At 43.8% G+C, this 19,544-nt stretch overlaps 1 protein-coding gene across 2 annotated transcripts; it reads left to right on the top strand.

The window, feature by feature from the left end:
- The first annotated feature begins 373 nt into the window (after positions 1 to 373).
- Positions 374 to 19,516, top strand: DUSP5 (dual specificity phosphatase 5). 2 transcript variants are annotated; one of them, XM_050958176.1, is made up of 5 exons: positions 374 to 442; positions 2,640 to 5,258; positions 10,328 to 10,470; positions 13,770 to 13,989; positions 17,873 to 19,516. In XM_050958176.1, exons 2-5 carry the CDS (start codon positions 4,865 to 4,867, stop codon positions 18,271 to 18,273), a joined length of 1,158 nt encoding a protein of 385 aa, XP_050814133.1. In that variant the 5' UTR covers positions 374 to 442; positions 2,640 to 4,864; the 3' UTR covers positions 18,274 to 19,516. The 2 variants fall into 2 exon arrangements, with proteins under 2 accessions (XP_050814133.1, XP_050814131.1); XM_050958174.1 differs by lacking the exon at positions 374 to 442 and having other exon boundaries at positions 2,513 to 5,258.
- Positions 19,517 to 19,544: the final 28 nt, after the last annotated feature.

Genomic DNA, 19,544 nt, shown 5'->3' with positions numbered 1-19,544 from the left:
GCATCCAGTTTTGCATAATTCCTTGGCAATAGCCATTTACGACGGCAGATTTGCTGGAATCGACATATGCTGCACTCAAAGATCAACTAACTCAGTTTATCACAAATGCATGTGCAATTACTGGTCTTCAAATTAGCAACACCTTTCTGAAAAGAGGGTCAGATTCAACAATGAATCACACTGGCGGTGCCGTTAAACAGGGTGAGAGATTGTAATGGAATGCAGAGTATTTATCTTTGATTGCATATAGTAATAAAAAAAATCAGAACTTGACAATGTTACTATATTCAGACTGAGATAAATTATAATGCAGGGATTATTAATTCAGTATTTGCTCTGTTTTATTAGGATTATGAACAGTGAGAATTAGAGTTGTCAAATCTCTGGGTCCTTAACTCTCCAATCTTGTTTTTCTTGTCTTCCAGCCATCCCTCAATCCCAGGTATGTATTTACCTTCATTTCTAGACCTAAGTTTACCAACATCACTGACCCAAACCTGCCATCTCACTGCTTGCTGCTCTGTGTTTGACATCAGCAAGTTTGAATTTAGAAAGGGAGATTATGGAAAACTTCATGTGCCTTTAAAGAAATGTCAAGCTGTCTGCTCGGTGGTTTTGTCCCTCATTTTGAGTCTCTCTCACATTTGAAATGTAGCTTCACAAATTGGGGCCAGAGCACCTTAAGGCCTTTGCTTTGGGAAGGATGATTTTGTGGTTAATGGACTGGTCCAGCTCCCAGCTCTCATAGATTTCCATGTGTAACCACAGACAAGTCACTTAAACTCTCTGTGCCTCAGTTCCCCATCTCTCAAATGCAGCTAACAGCACTTCCTTTCTCAGTATTATCTATTTAGACTGTCATCTCTTTGAGGCAAAGATTCTCTTACAAGGGGCATGTACAGCACCTAACACAATAGGGCCTTTATATGCTATGATTATACTGATAAACACAACAGGTGGTCATGGAAAGCTGGCTGATCACGTATCTCTTCCCTTTAAAATATGTAGTGCCCAAAGGAGCAGTGTTCATTTATTTGACTAAGCCTTTTTAAAGCTGTTTTTTAATTATATTCTTAATAAAGGCACGCTGGGTCCGTTAAGAGGCAGCATATTATTCTTGAATAGTGTACCCTGGATACTGCACATGTTGGAGCTTTTACCTGTATTTACAGTTAAGCTTTGTTCTGACCCTTTTCTCTAGCGGGAGCCAAGCGCCAGCGAGTCTGCCATACAAAGGAAAAGTTTTTCATTGTTTCCCAAGAACAAGGAGAAACAAAGAGTCTCGGATTGTGGGGGAAAGAATGAAATAATTTAAATGACATAGTCAGAAATAAAAGGAAAGAGACTATTTGCTCTGAGAGGGCTGATAAAAAAGCTCAGAACAGTGGAAGAAATAGCCAGAGAGCTTAACAAGGGGGAGGAGAGGAGAGAGAGCACAGCAGCAGGAGGTAATGATGGAAGGTGAAAGAGGGAGGCAGAACGGGAGAGGGGAGTTTCCTACCTAAACCAGGGTGGTTTTTGGCTTGCTCAACCACTTCCCTTTACAAGAATCCAACCCGTTTCTCTCTTCTCACTTTGAGCACCTGCTAATCACAAAATAAAGGAACCACACCAATGCCTCATACCAAACTGAAAACAGCCTGAGTCCAGTCCTGCAGCCCTTATGTGACTAACCCCATGCACTCAATAAGTTACAGGATCAGGTCCTCTATTGCTGACGTATTCCTAAATGTGAGAGGGGTGTTACAGGAAAGAGTCCCTGCCATTTAACACTGTAACCATGGGCTTTGTCAGATGGCTGGGCTGGGGAACGGGGCAGTCAGGCTCCCTCCTCTACCCCCTCACTTTTCTCTTGTGCTTCCATCCTGAGAGTAAGAGAAGATGTCCTGTGACTGGTTTCCCCCATTCTTGGGCAGGGGAACTTTGCATCTTCTTTCCCGTATCCTTCTCTTCCTCTTCCATTGTGTTCTGTGGACGTGAATAAGGAAGGATTAGTGGGAGAGGGTGAGTTCCCTTGCCTGGTCTCCGAATTTCCCCGCTTCACACCCACTGACTGGTTCAATCAGGGGGAGTAAATGTTAAGGGGGAAGTCTCTCCAAGGTGCACTCTCTACAGTTGAGATTCCCTGAGAGGGAGGAAGAGTGGTCCATGGCAAAAGCCCAGACCTGGGAGGCAGGAAATGTGGGTTCTGATCACGCTGAGCCTTAGACGTCCTGTGCCTGAGACTTCACCTCTCTGTTAGATTCCCCACCTGCAAAATGGTAATAATAGTTACTTCCCTCAGGGTTAGGGGTGAGGCTGTTTTTGAGACTGTGGGGTAGAAGGTGCTATGGGAATACAAAGCATGCCTACATTCAAGCTGTTCGAGGTAGCTGAGGCATGTAGGCTCTACCCACCCACCAGAGACTTTCATCATCATTGGTATCATCTGATTGGCTGTTTTTGTCTCATTATGAGACTGGCTGTTTGGGGGGATGTCAGGGTGGATGGAGCAGTCTGGGGCATGTGGAGAGATTACAAGAGGAAGGGGAAAGGGGTACTGTAAACAAGAATAATACCATGTACCTAACGCCACCTCAAACATTTTCTTTTCATGTTGTCTGTCTACTTCGTCACATCTATCTTCTCTACGTATCAAGAACTTCTGGTATGAGGTAGGTCAAAGGACCAGTTTGATATTGGAGGCTCAGTTGGAGCCTTCCCCCTTAAGGTTCATTCTGAATATATTCCTGATACCTGGAGGCTACCTGGTAACAAGACAATGTTGTTCCAATGAGCAGCTTTTGTTGCTAAAAAATTAATGCTACACAATGGAAAAGTTGATCCCCACCAACCATTGACACGTGGCTTGGTGATATGGCTGACCTCACAGTTAATGAATGACTGGCATTCTGCAGAAGGGGGAATGCCTGAATTTGGGATGACTTTTGGGCTGACTTTTCAGAGGTGTATGACTAATGCAGACCCCCTGGAGATAGATATATCGCTTCCCTTCCTGTCCCTTTATCATAACCCTCTTTACTTATTTGGTGTGTTAGGATGAATCTTGTACTTTGGGATATTTGTTGTATTTGAAAAAATTAAGGCAGATTATAATTTATTATCTATTTAAATTGTAAGCAATTTGGGTTAGGGACAGCATCTTCATTATGTTTTGTGAGCTGCCTGGAACACTTTTGAGGCATTAGCTAAACAATGACATATATGTTTTGAATTAGTGCCAGTATGATCTTTAGTGGCTGCTGTAGTTTGGTTCTGAGCTTATGCTTTTGTGCATCAGTTGTGCCTACCTTTCAGGTATTGCCAGCGTCCATTTGGTCATCTTACAAAACATATGTACAATGAAATAAAATGTCACACCAGATGCCCTAAGTGGTATTCATTATTTGTATTGCGGTAGTGTCTAGAGGTCCCAGTTAGGGATAGGAGCCCCATTGTGCTAGTCAGTGGTTCTCAACCTGCTGCCCAATCAGCACGTAGCTGCAGCCCATGTGACATCCTTGGGGCTGTACAGGTAGTATTGGATGCAGCCCACATAACACATTGTGGGCCTAAATAGGTTGAGAACCACCGTGCTACATACTCTCCACACCCACACTCTCTCAGAGGGTAGCTCTAAGTATATAATGATTCTTATAGCATCCACAAGTGTACTAGGTAATTTGCAGAGTGCAAGATAGGTCCCCTGCCTTAAAGAGTTTATATTCTAAAATTTAGACATGATACGAGTAAGAGTAATAAGCAAAAACGGGGTTCATGGATTTCAGGACTTATTCCCACATGTCATATCCTCCCCTACACCATCTCCTCCCACTTAAAAACCTATTACCATGGCAAACCTATCCTAATTCTCCCTGAACGTTACCCTGTGTTTTGCCAGACTGTGCTGTATCTTAGGCCTTGTCTACACTGGGGATCTGTCTTGCTTTTAGCCACCATTGTGGCTGGAACCCCCTGGTGCAGACAGACAAATCTGCTCTTCTCACGAGGGTCATGTATTCCTCCTAAAAATGGGGGTAAAGTGCAAGTGCAAATTCTAGCCATTTTGCCTTTGCTTTAGGGCTCTGCCCTGATGCCTGTAACCAGGGCCCACCAGCACTGTAGCCAGGGCCTTGCCAGTTTGCATCTTCAATCAGAAGCCTAGCTAAGGTTTTAACACCAACCCCATGAGGCAGCTGCAGCCCTTTGAAGCCTCTGCCTTCTCCGGGGGCCAGATTCTAAGAAAGGTGAGCAACCCTTGCCCTTCCTCCCTCTCTCTTCCTCCTGCCCCATCACGCTTCCTTGCTTCCATTACTCAGTCGCCGGGGCCGCGGTGATGAGTGAGCGAGCTGAAGAAGGCTGATGACTGGAGAATTTTTGAGACGTTCTTCAACTTCCTCTGCTCGGGTCTGACTAACTCTTTACTGAGCAGCGCCTCTGCCTTCCCCTCTTCCTCCCCGCAGGCGCTGCTCACGGGCATAGGGGGGAAGGGCTCGCTTCCCTCCCCTCCACCCCACCTTAGTGGCCGCGGCCCCAGCGTGGAGGGGGCGGGGGGTTGCCCATATTTAGAACGTTGGTGGCGTCACTCTCCTTATATGGGCAGTGCCGTCAGGAGCCGGCGTTCCATTCAGATAAATTTCCTCCCCGGCGAACGGAATCCCCTGCTGCTTCGGTGGAAATGCAACGGCGGAGCGGGGCGCGCCGCAGCGGCAGGCAGGGGGGATTAGGGGACCAGCTGTAACCCGCCCATTTAAGCTCCCGGCCCCTACAGTAGAGGGGATCCCCCCCCTTCCTATCCTCAATTTAAGCCACGCAAAAGCGAGACCCCTGTTCAGTGCAGCCTGATCCGCCGCCGGAGGAGAGGGGACTGCGGCCGGGGACAGCGATGAAGAAGGTGACGGCCCTCGACTGCCGCCAGCTGCGGAAGCTCCTGCGGAAGGAGCCTTCCCGCTGCCTGGTGCTGGACTGCAGACCCTACCTGTCCTACTCGGCCTCCCGCCTGCGGGGAGCGCTCAATGTCAACCTCAATTCGGTCGTGATGCGCCGGGCCCGCGGCGGCCCGGTGCCGCTCAACTTCGTGGTGCCGGACGAGGCGGCCCGAACCCGGCTGCTGCTGCCTGGGGAAGGCGCGGCCGCGGCGCGGCTGGCGGCGGTGATCGTCCTGGATCAAGGCACCGGGCACTGGCAGAAGCTGAAGAAGGAGAGCACGGTGCAGATCGTCCTCAACGCGCTGCTGTCCAGCCTGCCCGAGGCCGGGGCCAGGGTCTGCTTCCTGAAAGGTCAGGGGGCCGTGGGAAGGGGTGCTGGGGAGCTGGGCGGGGGGACAGCTCGGTGGTTTGAGTAGTGATCGGCTAAACCCAGCGTTGTGAGTTCAATCCTTGAGAGGGCCATTGGGGGCAAAATCAGCACTTGCTTTTGTGCTAGTGAAGGCAGGGGCTGGACTTGATGACCTTTCAGGGTCCCTTCCAGTTCTAGGAGGTAATTATGTCTCAATATATTGGGGTTTTTTTTGGGGGGGGGGAATGGGGGCTTAGAAAGGTAGTGAAAGGTGAGTAGAATAGAAAACAAAGGAGTGGAGGGAAGAGATGAGCTCGCAGTTGAGCGGGAGCCCAGCTCAATTCAGTTATTTATTGACAAAATCAGATAAAACCCTCCAGCCAGTGGATCCAGGTCACAGCTGCGATCCCCACAGAACAACATACCCGACGGAAAGAGCCGCATCCACCCCTGGGCTGGGGACATGGGCCATATTTTACACACGGGAGGTCACCCCGAATCATAGAATATCAGGTTTGGAAGGGACCTCAGGAGGTGATCTAGTCCAACCCCTTGCTCAAAGCAGGACCAACCCCCAATTTGTGCCCCTAATCCCTAAATGGCTCCCTCAAGGATTGAAGTTTCATTTCATTTGTTTTCCTCACCCTGCAAATCACCCTTGGTAGACCCGGGCCTGTCTGTCCCTTGGCCACTAGACCTGGTGTTAGGGTGGCCGAACCCACCTTTAAGGAATAAGAGCTGAAGTGTGTGTGTGGTTCATTACCATGGAACCAGGTGGCTTCAACATGGAGATGAATTAGAGCCATCTGCAGGGTTAATGAGTCACGCAGGTAAAAGTATGCTGGGCTGTTGTTGCTAACCTGAACATTTCTGTTACCTGGGCAGTGTGGGCACTATTTAAATGATGAATTCCTCTTTCTGCCAGTAAGGGAATAATGGATTATTTCACTTGGCAGTGTTGCTGAGTGTCTGAAATCCTCTAAAATGGTGGAAATTACCTCAATCAGACATGTCATAACTCCTGCGTATAACTGAAAATCCAAGTAATCTGTTCCCGTGTTCAGCAGAGCAAAGACCTGAGAACACCTAAGTAACGTAGGAAAAACAGTGCTGAAAAGACATCTCTGGGTTCTCTGGGGCCACAGTAATTCACCAGCGTGAGAACCCAATGGCTGATGGCACCAGTACAGTACGCCCAATGGCTATTTATAGCATTTTCATTGCTGGTTTTTGTTTTCCTTTTGTGTAATGCACGGGTCATAAAACAATAAAAATGAGCAATCAGCCATTTCTTCTGTCCGCCCTGCTCACCCTTCTCCTTCATTTCTCCTTGTAACTCTTTTGTCCTTCTAGCCTTGCCTTTTCATTCCTTTTTTTTTTTTTTTTTTAAATCCTGTCTGCTTTTGCTTTTAGCTGTTAGTAAAGTGGAATATGGGGGTCGGGGGAGAAGGGGGAAATCCGTGGAAAGAAACAGAAGCCCTGTCTCATACTTTTTCAGTAACACTTCATCTTGTGGTCTTGCAGCTCTTAAGCTGCAGTTTTCTATTCCAGGAAATGACAGAAGATTTTATTCCTGAAAGGATTTTAAAATGTAAAGTGGAAATTTAAAACAAAGAAAAAGGCTTCCATCCCTCCCAATAAACAAATAGGTTGTAGCAATGCTGGGAAACTAGGGCATTTGTAAGTGAGGAGAGGAGAAGTTGTAAATCATAGGTGGTTTGTGTGAATTACAAACCTGAGAATATGTCCATTGATATGCATGCAGTGTAATCTTTTAGTGACCACAAGGTAATTTGATCAGTTCTTCTGTTCGCATAGTCTCATTGCAATTTTCCTCATATAAGGAACAACACAAGAGAGAAGAGTGTAGTTGCGTGAGATGCAGGCATATATTCCATGGTACAAGGCTGAAGGAAGGCCCCGATCACCCGAGATGGGAATATGTAGTAATATTATATCCTCTTCCCTTGGAAGAGCTCAAAGCATTTTGAGTTAAGCTTGCCAACCTCTATGTCACATGGGTGTTAAGTGACTTGTCCAAGGACACTCAGGAAAAGCTGGGAAAAGAGCAAGATCTGCTGATTCTCAGTCCTGTGTTTTAACCACGAGACCATCCTTTCCCTTGTAATGTGCTGCCCCTCACTTTGAAGTTGTGTTTGTGGGATATGTAATATAGCAGAGGAAGAGTGACATGCAGGGGTTTTATTGCAAAAAGTTTTATATTCACTCAGTGTAGAAGTACTTTCCCTTAATTAGTAAAACTACAGACTCTCTTCCCTTTTTCCCCCACCCAATCCCGTTTCATTTACCGTAAACACATTGGAAAGCTTGAGTCCACCACAGCAGGAACATAAAACATGTAGCAGCATTTAGGAAATGGTGCCATTTGAAACAAGCCAGGCTGACTCAGTGGGCAGCTAGGCTGACTCAATAAGGAGACAGACCCCTCGAAGTCACTGTGGTTCCGGGAGATGCCCTCTTCTGAAATGCCAGAAGGAAATAATCACTTTGAAACTCTCCGATCACTCATCAGAAAACAGTTTAATTTTGTTTTCTGTAACATTAACATTGCTGCCTAATCCCACATACGTGACATGGATCATCCTGTTGATTGTTGAGGGGTATTTTTTCCTGGAAGCTGTTGCTGGCTTTGATAGGTAGGCTATCCTGAAGCCACAATCTGTGTTTTGAATTGTGTTAAAAATCATCTGACTGTAGAGCGAGGACATAAGCAGAGAGAGCCATAAGAGAATCAGTTTCTCCCTGTCATCCTTGTTTACCATTCAAAGGGGTGGTGTGAAGAGAGGGGGCACTGGCTACAGGGAAAGTGTGGCTAATTGGGGCCTGACCCAGGCAGTTATGATGAGATAGAGGGATGAGTCAGAACTCTTGGAATTGCTTTTAGTACTGAGTACATCATGCCTGTTTGGGTGGGTTGTTGTCAATTTTTTTTGTAAGCTTCCCTTAACTTGTTAGCTCTAGGAGTTCAACATGTCAGATCTTCCATGTGTGGAGGTGAAGGGTGAGAGAGAGAGTGTGTGTGTGAGTGTGTGTGTGTGTGTAGGGGAAGGGGTCAATTGAACTGTACAACAGTAAATGATTTACTGCTGGCTAGTGGTATTAGCTTCATATAACAAGAATTACGTTAATTATTGATGAAAACAGAGGTCTGTCCTGTGCTTTAATGTAATGAGCAATCTAGTATTTGCAGAAATGACCTCAAGGAAGTTAGGTTGGGGAAGGAGGAGGGAGGAGAGAGAGGGAGAGAGCTGGAGGACCAGATGAGAAGATGACTCATAAGAATGGTCTGCAAATATCTTGATCCCCAAGGCTTGCAATTAACCATTTGCCTGCTGCACACACAGTCTGCCCAAGAGAAATCTGTGTCTCTGTGGAAGACGGATCTAGATTTCTCTTGGGCAGATTTCTATGCTTATTCAAGAGTGAAAACAACAATATGGGTCATAAATAGCTATAATGGTTAAAATATATAAATAACATAGATTCTTCCTACGCAAGGCCAGCAGAAAGACAAGGAAGACTGATCAAAACCTAGACGGAATTTGGGGTGTTTGAGAGGCAATTTCAAAGCATGGTTGTGAGTGAATTTGAGGGCTTGTAATACTTACCTAAAAAGCCAACACTGTTTGCCCTGGATATTGTTTTATTAGCCCCTTGAAAGCCCTGTATTTTATTTATTTATTTGCCTCCTGACCTAATGACTTTCTCTGCATACTCACTGGCAAAGGGCTGCCCTGGTCTGCAGTATACTGGAAAGGTATGCTTCTGAATTATGAATGGGTGGAATTACTGTCCTTCTAAGGCCTGATCTAAAGCCCACTGAAGAAAATAGAAAAGATATTGCAACTCCAGCACCCGTGTTATTAAGAGCAGCATGAATTTCAGCATATGTCCTCTCAAACACTGCATACATTTATTAGACGTCTGAGGCACAGGTTAAAATGTCAGCACGACTGTATCTTTATTTGGGTAGCGAATACATCCAACTTTCTTATGCAGTCATTCAAAACTTTAGCCCTTCTGTTGTTCTTGAGGAATTCCATTAATATGGTACCCTGCACTGACATAGTATAGTGGTATTAAAAGGGTTGCAAGTCAGCTAAGCATATCTTGCATTTATTTGGTCTAGGGGTCTTATTTACTTATGGGCCACACTCCTAAGGATTATTAAATTTACTGTTATGACTTATTCTTCCTTTTTTCTTTTACTGGAAACTCACTAAAAGGTACAATTAATAAAGTACAAAAATGGCTTTTAAATGCTTTCTGTTCCAACTGTTATTCGCATTCACACTTGAAAGTGATGTGCAGAATATTCATGGTGGCGAAATAGATGTCAGTTTAGCTAATGACAAACTTTGAGTTACAATGTAATAATAGGATTAATTCCTTTTCATAAACAGTGCAGAATAGCTCATGTGGGGCTATCCAGTTGTCAAAGGCTATCACAGGATTTCATTAAGTTTTATGGCTGTTATTTAATGGATCGATTTCATTCAAAACATCTTCATTAACTTGCAATCCCTGGTGATTGTGTAATTAATCATCACAGTGTAAACACCTCCTATGTACTTATACTCGTATAAAATGCAAATATATGGAATTCATTTGTGTTATTTATTTATGTTGTCACAATGCATAGAGTAATTGACATAAAAAGGATGAAAACTGTATATAGAAATCTCCTTTTCTGTCTCAAGCGCTAGAAATTCTGATCATTTATAAAACACATTAAACGTTTAGTCCTCATGAAGTTAATATTTGCCAGATCCAAGAGATTTACATTCGCAAACAGTTTTAATCTGCATCCATCAGTTTATTAGCAAGTTAATAATTGTTAGCTGTCGCACAGTTTTTCTTCGAGAGCACAAAGCCTTTTTAAACAAACATGTTGACTGAATGGAACTTTCTTTGTTACTGAACACCGAATGGGCCTGGTCATTTATTATACAGTATTCTGATTTATTGTAAGCTTAACTTCTGAGCCAGGTTAATTAACTAAATGTTCAGAAACCTGAAAATTCATATTTCTCTCTCTGTTTTTTCCTAGGGGGATATGAAACCTTTTACTCTCAATATCCTGAGTGCTGTGTCGATGTAAAACCCATTTCCCCAGAGAGAAATGAAACGGAGAGAAACCTCAACAGCAACTGTGAGAAGCCGAGCACCAACCACAAACCAGCTTATGATCAGGTGTGTTTAGGGGAAGTTGTGAATAATTCTCCCTGTCCCCTCCCCCACATAGACATTTTCCAGGGCTTCCTGTTATAATTGACTATTCACTCTGTTATTTTCATCTGGTGCTTCAATTAAGCTGTCAAAGAATGGGTCTGTGTTTTTTCCTGTTTTCCTGGGGTCTTAAGTGCTGAAGACTTGAGACTAGGATTGGAGCCAGCAAATACCACTTAACAGAGCAAACATTCAAAATGATCTGACAAATGCTGTAGGGGAAGGGAAACGGCGGTAAGGAGAACATAGCATTTGCTGCACCTCTGAGGTTCAGATTAGTTGCAGGTTATTTCTTAGGGGCTTCAAAGGAAAGGCACTAGGGGAATCCTCTGTCCTCTTCGCCACATGTTGCCTCCATCTCGTGCAAAAGTCCAAAAAAATTTACAATCTAGTTACCTTAGAATCTAACTACTTATTATATAAAATATATATATAAAGTGTGTGATACCCAATATTTTCACAGCAGCCAGTTTCTGCTCCTATTAACTTCCATGGTACGGGACTGAGCCCACAGTAAGAGCTTTCAATTATCCCAGGCAATAGGAAAAAAAGTAAAATGCCATCTGTCTATTTAAAAAAAATCCATAATTACAGATGTGCCAGATAGTCTTTGTGGTATCTTGGGACAACAATATTTATTCATATCCGATTCTCCTCCCCCAACCCCCCACCCCAATTGAGAAATAACCAAATTTTGATCTGAGAAACTGCGGCAAGTCTTCTGGAGGTACTGCCCGCGAAAAGGAATCATGATGCCTCTTGAATTAAAGCCCCAAAGTAGATCACAAATGATAGCTGCATCTAACTTGTGAAATATCTGCATACAACTACTATGCAAACAGACCTGGGTACTAGTTGTAGTGTGAATCACAATCCACATGTCAAATAAAGAGCCCTTCCAAATACTGCTCAGTAGTACCTTGTACTAGTGTTTTCAAAACAAGGAAAACCACAAACCAACATAACTAGCACAAATATTCTATTTTGTTGACTTTCTCATTACACTGACAGGTACAACACAGTCAGCAAAAGGAGACTTTCCTTTTCAAAATCCTTAAGCAGCAAATGTCCCCTTAGGGGACTTAAATCTTAAAGCAGAGGCAAGAAAAGAACGGCCACATGTATTATCAGCCATTAAGGACTTGCGCACCTATCTACCTTTGATCTCCAATGCTTTTTACTCCCCTGTATCAGTGGTTCTCAACCAGGGGTACATGTACCCCTGCGGGTACACAGAGGGCTTTCAGGGGGTACATCAATTCATCTAGATATTTGCCTAGTTTTACAACAGGCTACATAAAAAGCACTAGTAAAGTCAGTAAAAACTAAAATTTCATACATACAATGACTTTTTTATATTGACCTATATTCTATACACTGATATGTAAGTACAATATTTATATTCCAGTTGATTTATTTTGTAATTCTATGGTAAAAATGCAGAGCACCCCCCAGACCGGTGCCAGGACCCAGGCTGTGTGAGTGCCACTGAAAATCAGCTTGCATGCTGCTTTTGACATGTGTGCCATAGGTTGCCTACCCCTGTGCTAGATGCTGGGAATGGGCGACAGGGGATGCAGCACTTGATGATTACCTGTTCTGTTCATTCCCTCTGGAACACCTGGCATTGGCCACTGTCAGAAGACAGGATACTGGGCTAGATGGACCTTTTAATCTGACCCCGTATGGCCGTTCTTATGAGTGGGAGGACTAGGTTCTGTGGATAGTATATTGTTTAGAAGATCAATTTCTCTGTGATGAGGACACACAGGGTAGGTATTTCCTCTTTGTGGGATTTCCACTGGGGAGATCCTCATAATCAGAAACACACCCAGGGGAACACTTCTGTTTACAGCTCTCAGTCTGGGATCAAGATGATTTTGTTCAGTAGGGTTCTGTTTCTTGAACCTGGAGGCCGGTTTTGTCCTGAGCAGGCTGAGAATGTTCGTTCCTTTTTACTGCTGAACAAAACATTTTCTAAAAGGCACTCTTTTTGGAGGGTGTCTCTAGATGACTTTTAATGGGAAAGCACTCGGATTCCAGCTGCTTTCCCAGCATGTGCTGAGTAACAGACTTAGTAGCTAGACTGGAGGGACAGCTCAGTGGTTTGAGCATTGGCCTGCTAAACCCAGAGTTGTGAGTTCAATCCTTGAGGGGGCCATTTAGAGATTGGGGCAAAAATTTGTCTGGGGATTGGCCCTGCTTTGAGCAGGGGGTGGGACTAGATGACCTTCTGAGGTCCCTTCCAACCCTGATATTCTATTCTGTTCAGCATAGTGCTGTGCAGTGAGCACACCGTGGGAAAGTTACCTGCTGAATTCGGTCACTTTGAAATGCTTCTCTGTCAGGCTGTGTTTTGGATTTTGTTCCCCTCCTCCCCCGCATCTAGTCTTTACTTCCTTTTGTGGAAGAAGCAACAGAGATTACATCTTTGGTGGCAGAGAGCTGTGGGTGGCCCAGAGCAGCAGGAGTGAGTGTTTGGTGCATATGACGTGGCAGAGTTCTGTGCCTCCGTGTTACTGCTGTTAGGGGGGCAGGAAATGGAGGCAGCTAAGCTAAGCTTTGTCACCAAGGTCGGGGGAGGCTCTGCAAACAGGCACCAGCTGTCACTGTGCAAGTGTGGGTGAAAAAGGTGCTTTACTCTTCAATCCATTTATGTTTTCAGGTTTACTTTCAAAGCAGCCATACAATCAACACACAAACATATCTAAGCATTCGGAAGTCTTGCGGGGTGGGGGTGGCGGGATTGTTTGGTTTTTGTTGTTTTTTTCTTGGTTACAAATTAGGTACCGTGAGGTTTCTTGTTAACATACTTGGGGTGTGTGGGTTCCAAGCCCTGAATTCAAAGCACTAACTGGCTTTCTGGGCACACCTTTTGTGCACTGCTTTGAAATGGCACCACCCTTTTTGTCTCCACAAAATCTCCAGGGAAATTAGCTTCACATATGAAAGCACTTTGGGTGGGTTCTAAGAGGAAGGAAGCCTTTAAAGAAAGCAGGAAACATCATGCGCACGAGTGGGCTGGAACTGATTTCGGACCTTACAGATGTGGACGGACAAGAAAATGAAAGCCTTTTTCTGTGTGGGCTCTGCCATTAACCATGATTCACTGGCCAGGACCTAAAACCACCAGACAGGGGAGTCAGCACCCACGCTGGCTCTGCTGAATTTCTCTGTTCAATGATTCTGCCATCACTTAAGACAAAGCTCACTTTGAGGGGGGGCAAAAAAGCAAAATAACTATTTTTATCTTTAACTTCCAGGGTGGTCCAGTTGAAATCCTGCCTTTCCTTTACCTTGGCAGTGCCTACCATGCTTCCAAGTGTGAGTTCCTAGCCAACCTGCACATCACAGCCTTGCTCAATGTCTCCAGGAAAGGTTCAGAGTCCTTTAAAGAGCAGTATTGTTATAAATGGATCCCAGTGGAGGACAGTCACATGGCAGACATCAGCTCTCACTTCCAGGAAGCCATAGATTTCATTGGTAGGTATAGCTATTCTCCTGTATCTTTAAAAAATATTTAAGAGTCACTGCATTTTAAAAAATCTGGAATACTCTGTACTTCTGCAGCATCTTTCAGCTAAGGAACTCAAAGCGCTTTTCAAATCGTGAAAGGCCCATGATGCGGTCAAGTGTTATACTGATTTCACATAAGGGCAAATTGACATATGGAGCGGTTAAGGATTTTGTTTAAGGTCTCATAAGTCAGTGGCAAAGTTAGGAATAAAACTCAGCAATCTGATTGCCTTTTCTTATCCTAACCACTAGACAACAGACCTAAAAACTAGATCTACATCAGTCTGAATATGAAAATCACTGTTTAAATACTAAATCTAGATCTATGTGCAAAATCCATATGGAATTGGCACACAAATTAACTTTTGAAAGGGAAAACTGCATTTAACCGTTCGTTCTTATGAGTCATTTAAAAAAGATCTCTTCTAGCTAAATGTGGCAACTAATTTACACACATTCCCAGAAAAGGGAAAGCACAAATTATTTTCATGCATTCCCAGATGTCATTGCAAATGCCCAAGCTTACTGTAATCATGTATAAAATGAGACGGATATTTTTTTCTCACCATCAGAGGAATCTAAAGCAGGCAAATATGGAAAATGTGGACTGGGAGCATAGTTTCTTCTCGGGTCTCTTTTCTAGATTTGTGTAGAGAGCAGAATTTGAGGACAAATCTGATTTATATTTGGGTTTGTCGAGAGAAGACAGAACAAGGCAACTCAGTGGCATCAAGTTGCACAGACTACAGGCATGCATAGGGCAGGGGCAATGGAATGGTGCTGGAGATAATTAAATGAGGTTTCTTTAGGTGTCTGTAAGACTGCAGCAAACACGTATGTAATTTCAGCACAATAAGGAATGTTTCCAAAGACAACGGTCTTCCTTCTAGCTTTCGTATGGGGTGTCCTCTGCACATCGGGCTTTGTCCAAAGCCTACTGAAGTTAATGGAAAGACTCCCACTGGCTTTCTTGGCCTATGGATAACCCATGAATACAGGGTTAGCTTAGTATTTGTTTATTTGTTTGTATTGCAGTAGTGCCTAGGAGTCCTAGTCATGGGACCAGAACTCCATTGTGGCAGGCGCTGTCCCCATTATTGCAGAGCCATTTTGGCCTTGCCTCTCCTTTAAGTCCTTTTGATTACTAAAGCCTAGTCTACATGAGAAAATTAGGTCTATCGACTATCTCAGTCAGGAGGATGAGAAATCCACATGCTGAGAGGCAGCATTAAGCCAACCTAAGTCCCGGTGCAGAGCAAGGTCAACAGAAGAATTCTTCCATTGACCTAGCTACTGCCTTTCGGGAAGGTGGATTACCTGCACCAATGGGAGAACTCTTTCCGTCGGAGAAGGCAGTGTCTACACTGACATGCTACAGCGGCATAGCTGCATTGGTGCACTTGCGCGCTGTAGCATTTTACATGCAGAAATGTGCTTCGTAACTTAAGGTATATCTACACAGGGATAAAAGACCCATGTCCTACCTGCGGTGGGCCTGGGTCAGCTGACTTGGGCTCACCGGGCATGGACTGCATGGGGAAAAATTACTGTGTTGACTTCTGGGCTTGGGCCAGGGCCTCAGCTCTGGGACCCTGGGAAGGGGGAGCATCTACACAGCATTTTTTCACTGATAACTGTGAGCCCAAGTCAGCTGACCAAGGCTAGCTAAGGGTTTTTTATCCCTCTGTAGACATACCCTTAACTTTTGCTTTAGAGTAACCCTATCTTGCATAAAATTGGGAGGCCTTCTGAAAGACCCAGATCTCCCCTCACCCCCAGGATATTGGCTAGTCCTAGATAGGGTTAATGACATGGCAGTTAACTGTGTGGAGCACTACACAAGGAAGGCACAATGTAAAACAGAGTAGATGGGTGTAACCCTGGGTGGAGACTTATGCTATTGATGATCGTAAAAGGGTGGCTGTCAATAACATTTGAAAGGAAAACAGAGGAATCACAAAGTTAACTGTGAAGTCTCTTCTTCCTGCCTCTCTGTTGCTGGTAGTTTAGTTCAGACCTTCAGATTCAGCTGACTCTTAAAAAGCCAGGGGTAGATTATAGGTTGTAAAATACATTTCTAGCCTCTAATTGCTTTCTGGTTCTGATGACTTATGGGGCTTTTTACATTTTTATGAGGAAACTCCCGTGCACCACAATCAGTAGGGAGTTTTTTATTATTTCCCCCACCCCCTTTCTGGTAGAAGTTGAGTCACTTCAAACTCTCCAAACACTTTGAGGATGGCGTAACGTTTGCTTTTCCTTTTCATTTCTAACATGGTGGGCACTCTAGATTTCTGTGACAGTTCAAGCACATCGATTATTTTGTACAACGACTAAATTTAACCAGCTGCTGTGGATTCGGTCCTTTGCCAGACAACAAAAGGGGAAAGGAAAACAAGAACGTGTTCAGCTTTCTATGTTGCTTCAGGGCCACGTATAGAGCACACACTCATGTTCCATTCCTCAGCAAACTCGGGAACATATTTCTCAAGTCAGCCTGACCAGAGAATTTCTATTTTCAAACTAGATTTATTTGGAAGGAGCTTATTTTAAGCATTTTTCTTTAATCTAACAACAATAATTGTGTTGTGTGAGTAACCTCAGTGCCTCCTGATGTGGAAAATGGTAGTTTACACAAGCCATTTATATCCTGACTTAAGTCCAAGTATCCTTTAACTGGGCTATAATTAGAGACTTTATACTATTTATTGTGCACGTTGTGGTGGAAGCCGCAGGAATCAAGGTTGACATCCCCACACAACTGTAAGTGTGTGTGTGTGGGGGGAGGGGTCATACTAGAAAGATCCGAGGCAGGGCACAAAGATGGTATTTCACGTTGGCTAGGAGCCTATCTTAGCAGCGGTGAGAGACCTTGCTATTACATAGCAGTGACCCAGCCATGTTATACAGCAGTTCAGCCCTACAAGCAAACAGGTGTATGCTTTGTTACATTTCTGTTACGGTGCTGTATTTCTCCTCTAGTTTTGTGTTATAACAGTCAGTTTTGCTATGTAGATGAACCTTCAATTATGTATCTTCACCCACTGCGCTCGACAGCTCACTGGGAGACTTTCAAAGATGGGTTGAGATACTTTCCCAGTACAAACCTAATAACTGTCTATCTTCCAGTTTGGGACCATTTAAGAGGGGTTTTAGGTTGGTGTGTTGGGGATATTTTTGCAACACAGCTGTCAAATGAAGGCAAATATGTGTAATGTTGTCTCTCAAAACCAAAGTGAGGTTCAGGTTCATCATTTCCAAAAACACTAGTTGCCCAAGTGAACTTACCCAATCAAACTCAATTCTGCAGTCCCATCCCAAGTGAAACTGCTACTGAATATGACGGCAGCTTTGTCCAGTTTAGGACAGCAGAACTGGCCCCATGCATTGACAACTTTGAGTACTAACGAAGAAAATGTTATGCTAGCTATAAGGGAAGCATCATACAGATACCTGTCGGGTACCAAACTCTGTCCCACAAAACTGAACAAATAAAACATTCTGCTTACTAGGGAATTACTTTCCATCTTTTCTTTGTAGGAAAAGAGAATTTTGTTTAATTTTTTTTAGCAGAAGAGAAGAGAAAAAGACTTCTTAAAATTAGCTTTGAGACCAAAGGGACAACTCTTAAGCAGACCCCAATCTGTATTATGACTCAGACCCATCTCTGCTTGATTATGAATTGTTTGTGTATCAAATGAGAGGGGGACTCACCCTCCTCCTGGATGACTGGACATGTGGCTTCTTCTAGATGATGCATTTTGTTTTCAGTGCCACTTGAAGTGGCTACTGCAGCATGCTTCCTGTCCGTAATGAGAACTAATGTCTGTAATGAATTATTTCTTTCCAGATTGCGTGAGGCGAGCTGGAGGCAAAATCCTGGTACACTGTGAAGCCGGAATTTCACGCTCCCCCACCATCTGCATGGCTTATCTCATGAAAACGAAAAAGTTCCGCCTGGAGGAGGCATTTGATTACATCAAACAACGTAGGAGTCTGATCTCACCAAATTTTGGTTTCATGGGCCAATTACTACAGTATGAGTCAGAGATCCTGTCTTCCACTCCTAGCCCCCCTGTTGCCTCATGCAAAAGGGAAGCTGTGTCTTTTTTTGCAGAAGAATTGACTTTAAGCAAAAACTTTGAAGGCTCACGTTACACATTTCCTACCTCAGTCTTGAGTTCTGTGCCCATTCGTTCTCCTGTCCATCAGCTAAAACTTAGTCCTATTACTGCATCTTCATCATGCTAAACCCTATTGGAAATGAGAAATATGTTCCTTTGATACCGACTGTGATTCCAATAAGAACATTTCATGAACGTGCAATACAGACGGCCTCACTGATTTATTCCAAAACGGAATAGTCATAGTTGGTGATAACTTGTGTATATGGACACTGACTACAAAGAAAAGTGATGTACGCAGGGCTGGCTTTCTAGAGATTTAGTGTCCTCTTTAAAAACAAACAAAACAACACTGCTTTTCTAAGTTTTTAATAGAGTGCAACCACTACTGTACTTCCAGATCCCTATGGAACAATGGAACCCCTTTCATGTAAAAGGATCAGACCCCTACAACTGTCTCTCGGTTCCTGTCTCTTTCAAAAATTGTAACAGCCTTGTTTAAAGTGTAAGCAATAAACAACTGTATCAGGAAAGAGCAAGTGAAATGAAAAGCACAATCCTTGAAATGACAGGGAGGACAAGCACTCTAATACTCGTTTTGCCTGTTTCCTTGCTGTTTGTTTCATGCGTCAGGGATTAAACTGATCTGAAGTTGGGGTTAGGAAGAAACTTCCCTTTGTGGTTTTATTATTGCAGAATCAGGGGCATTAGAGGGGTTTTTCACCTTTCTCAGAAGCATCAGGCATTGGCCACTCTCTGTGACAAGATATTTGATTACATGGACCATTGATCTATTTAGGTGTGGCGTTTCCTGTGTTTCTGCACTTGCCTTTGTACTGTATGTGCTTTTACCTGACGCAGAGAACCGGGGACTTTAAATGATGTGATCAGGCTATCCTGCTGAGCTACTATCTCATCTGTTATTTAAGAACTGCCCTGTAATACTTGAACATCTATCTAACCCTCCTCAAAGTCACTCTTCCATCCATTGAAACTGTAATTGGTGGAATTTAGACTAAAAGTCTCAGCCCCATCCTCTGACCTCTTCAAAGTGTTACTGGTTCGTACTGTGTGGAGAAAAGTGGTCTTGTTCGGTGTTACATGGCTTGCTGTCATATGTATGGTCACTCCCACCTAATGTTTCTTCTGGTAAAATTGTCTCTCACCAGGGGACTGACTGTCTTTTGTGTTGAGTTTCTGTGTCTGCAGGGAGTTCGGTGTGTGCTGCTGCTTTGTCTGTTGACTTTATTGTTTTTTGTTTTTTTTTTAAATATGGGAAATAGCAATAATTCCCTGAAGATCTTGTGAATGTGAAAGAAAAATTGCAATGTTTTTATGGAGTGTAAAATAAAAGAAAAACTGTTGAAAAATTCTGCTTGCTTTGCTTGCAATAAGTCC

The sequence above is a fragment of the Gopherus flavomarginatus genome, chromosome 6, assembly GCF_025201925.1.
Source record: "Gopherus flavomarginatus isolate rGopFla2 chromosome 6, rGopFla2.mat.asm, whole genome shotgun sequence".
Lineage (NCBI taxonomy): Eukaryota > Metazoa > Chordata > Testudines > Testudinidae > Gopherus > Gopherus flavomarginatus.
Note: the sequence above shows the minus strand (reverse complement) of the source record. Positions and strands in the feature narration are given on the sequence as shown.

Excerpts from the sequence above, each read along its gene's own strand:
- DUSP5 (XM_050958176.1), top strand. The coding sequence starts at position 4,865 with ATGAAGAAGGTGACGGCCCTCGACTGCCGCCAGCTGCGGAAGCTCCTG. Across the intron at positions 10,471-13,769 it reads ACAAACCAGCTTATGATCAG|GGTGGTCCAGTTGAAATCCT; the intron begins GTGTGTTTAGGG and ends TTTAACTTCCAG. Across the intron at positions 13,990-17,872 it reads GGAAGCCATAGATTTCATTG|ATTGCGTGAGGCGAGCTGGA; the intron begins GTAGGTATAGCT and ends ATTTCTTTCCAG.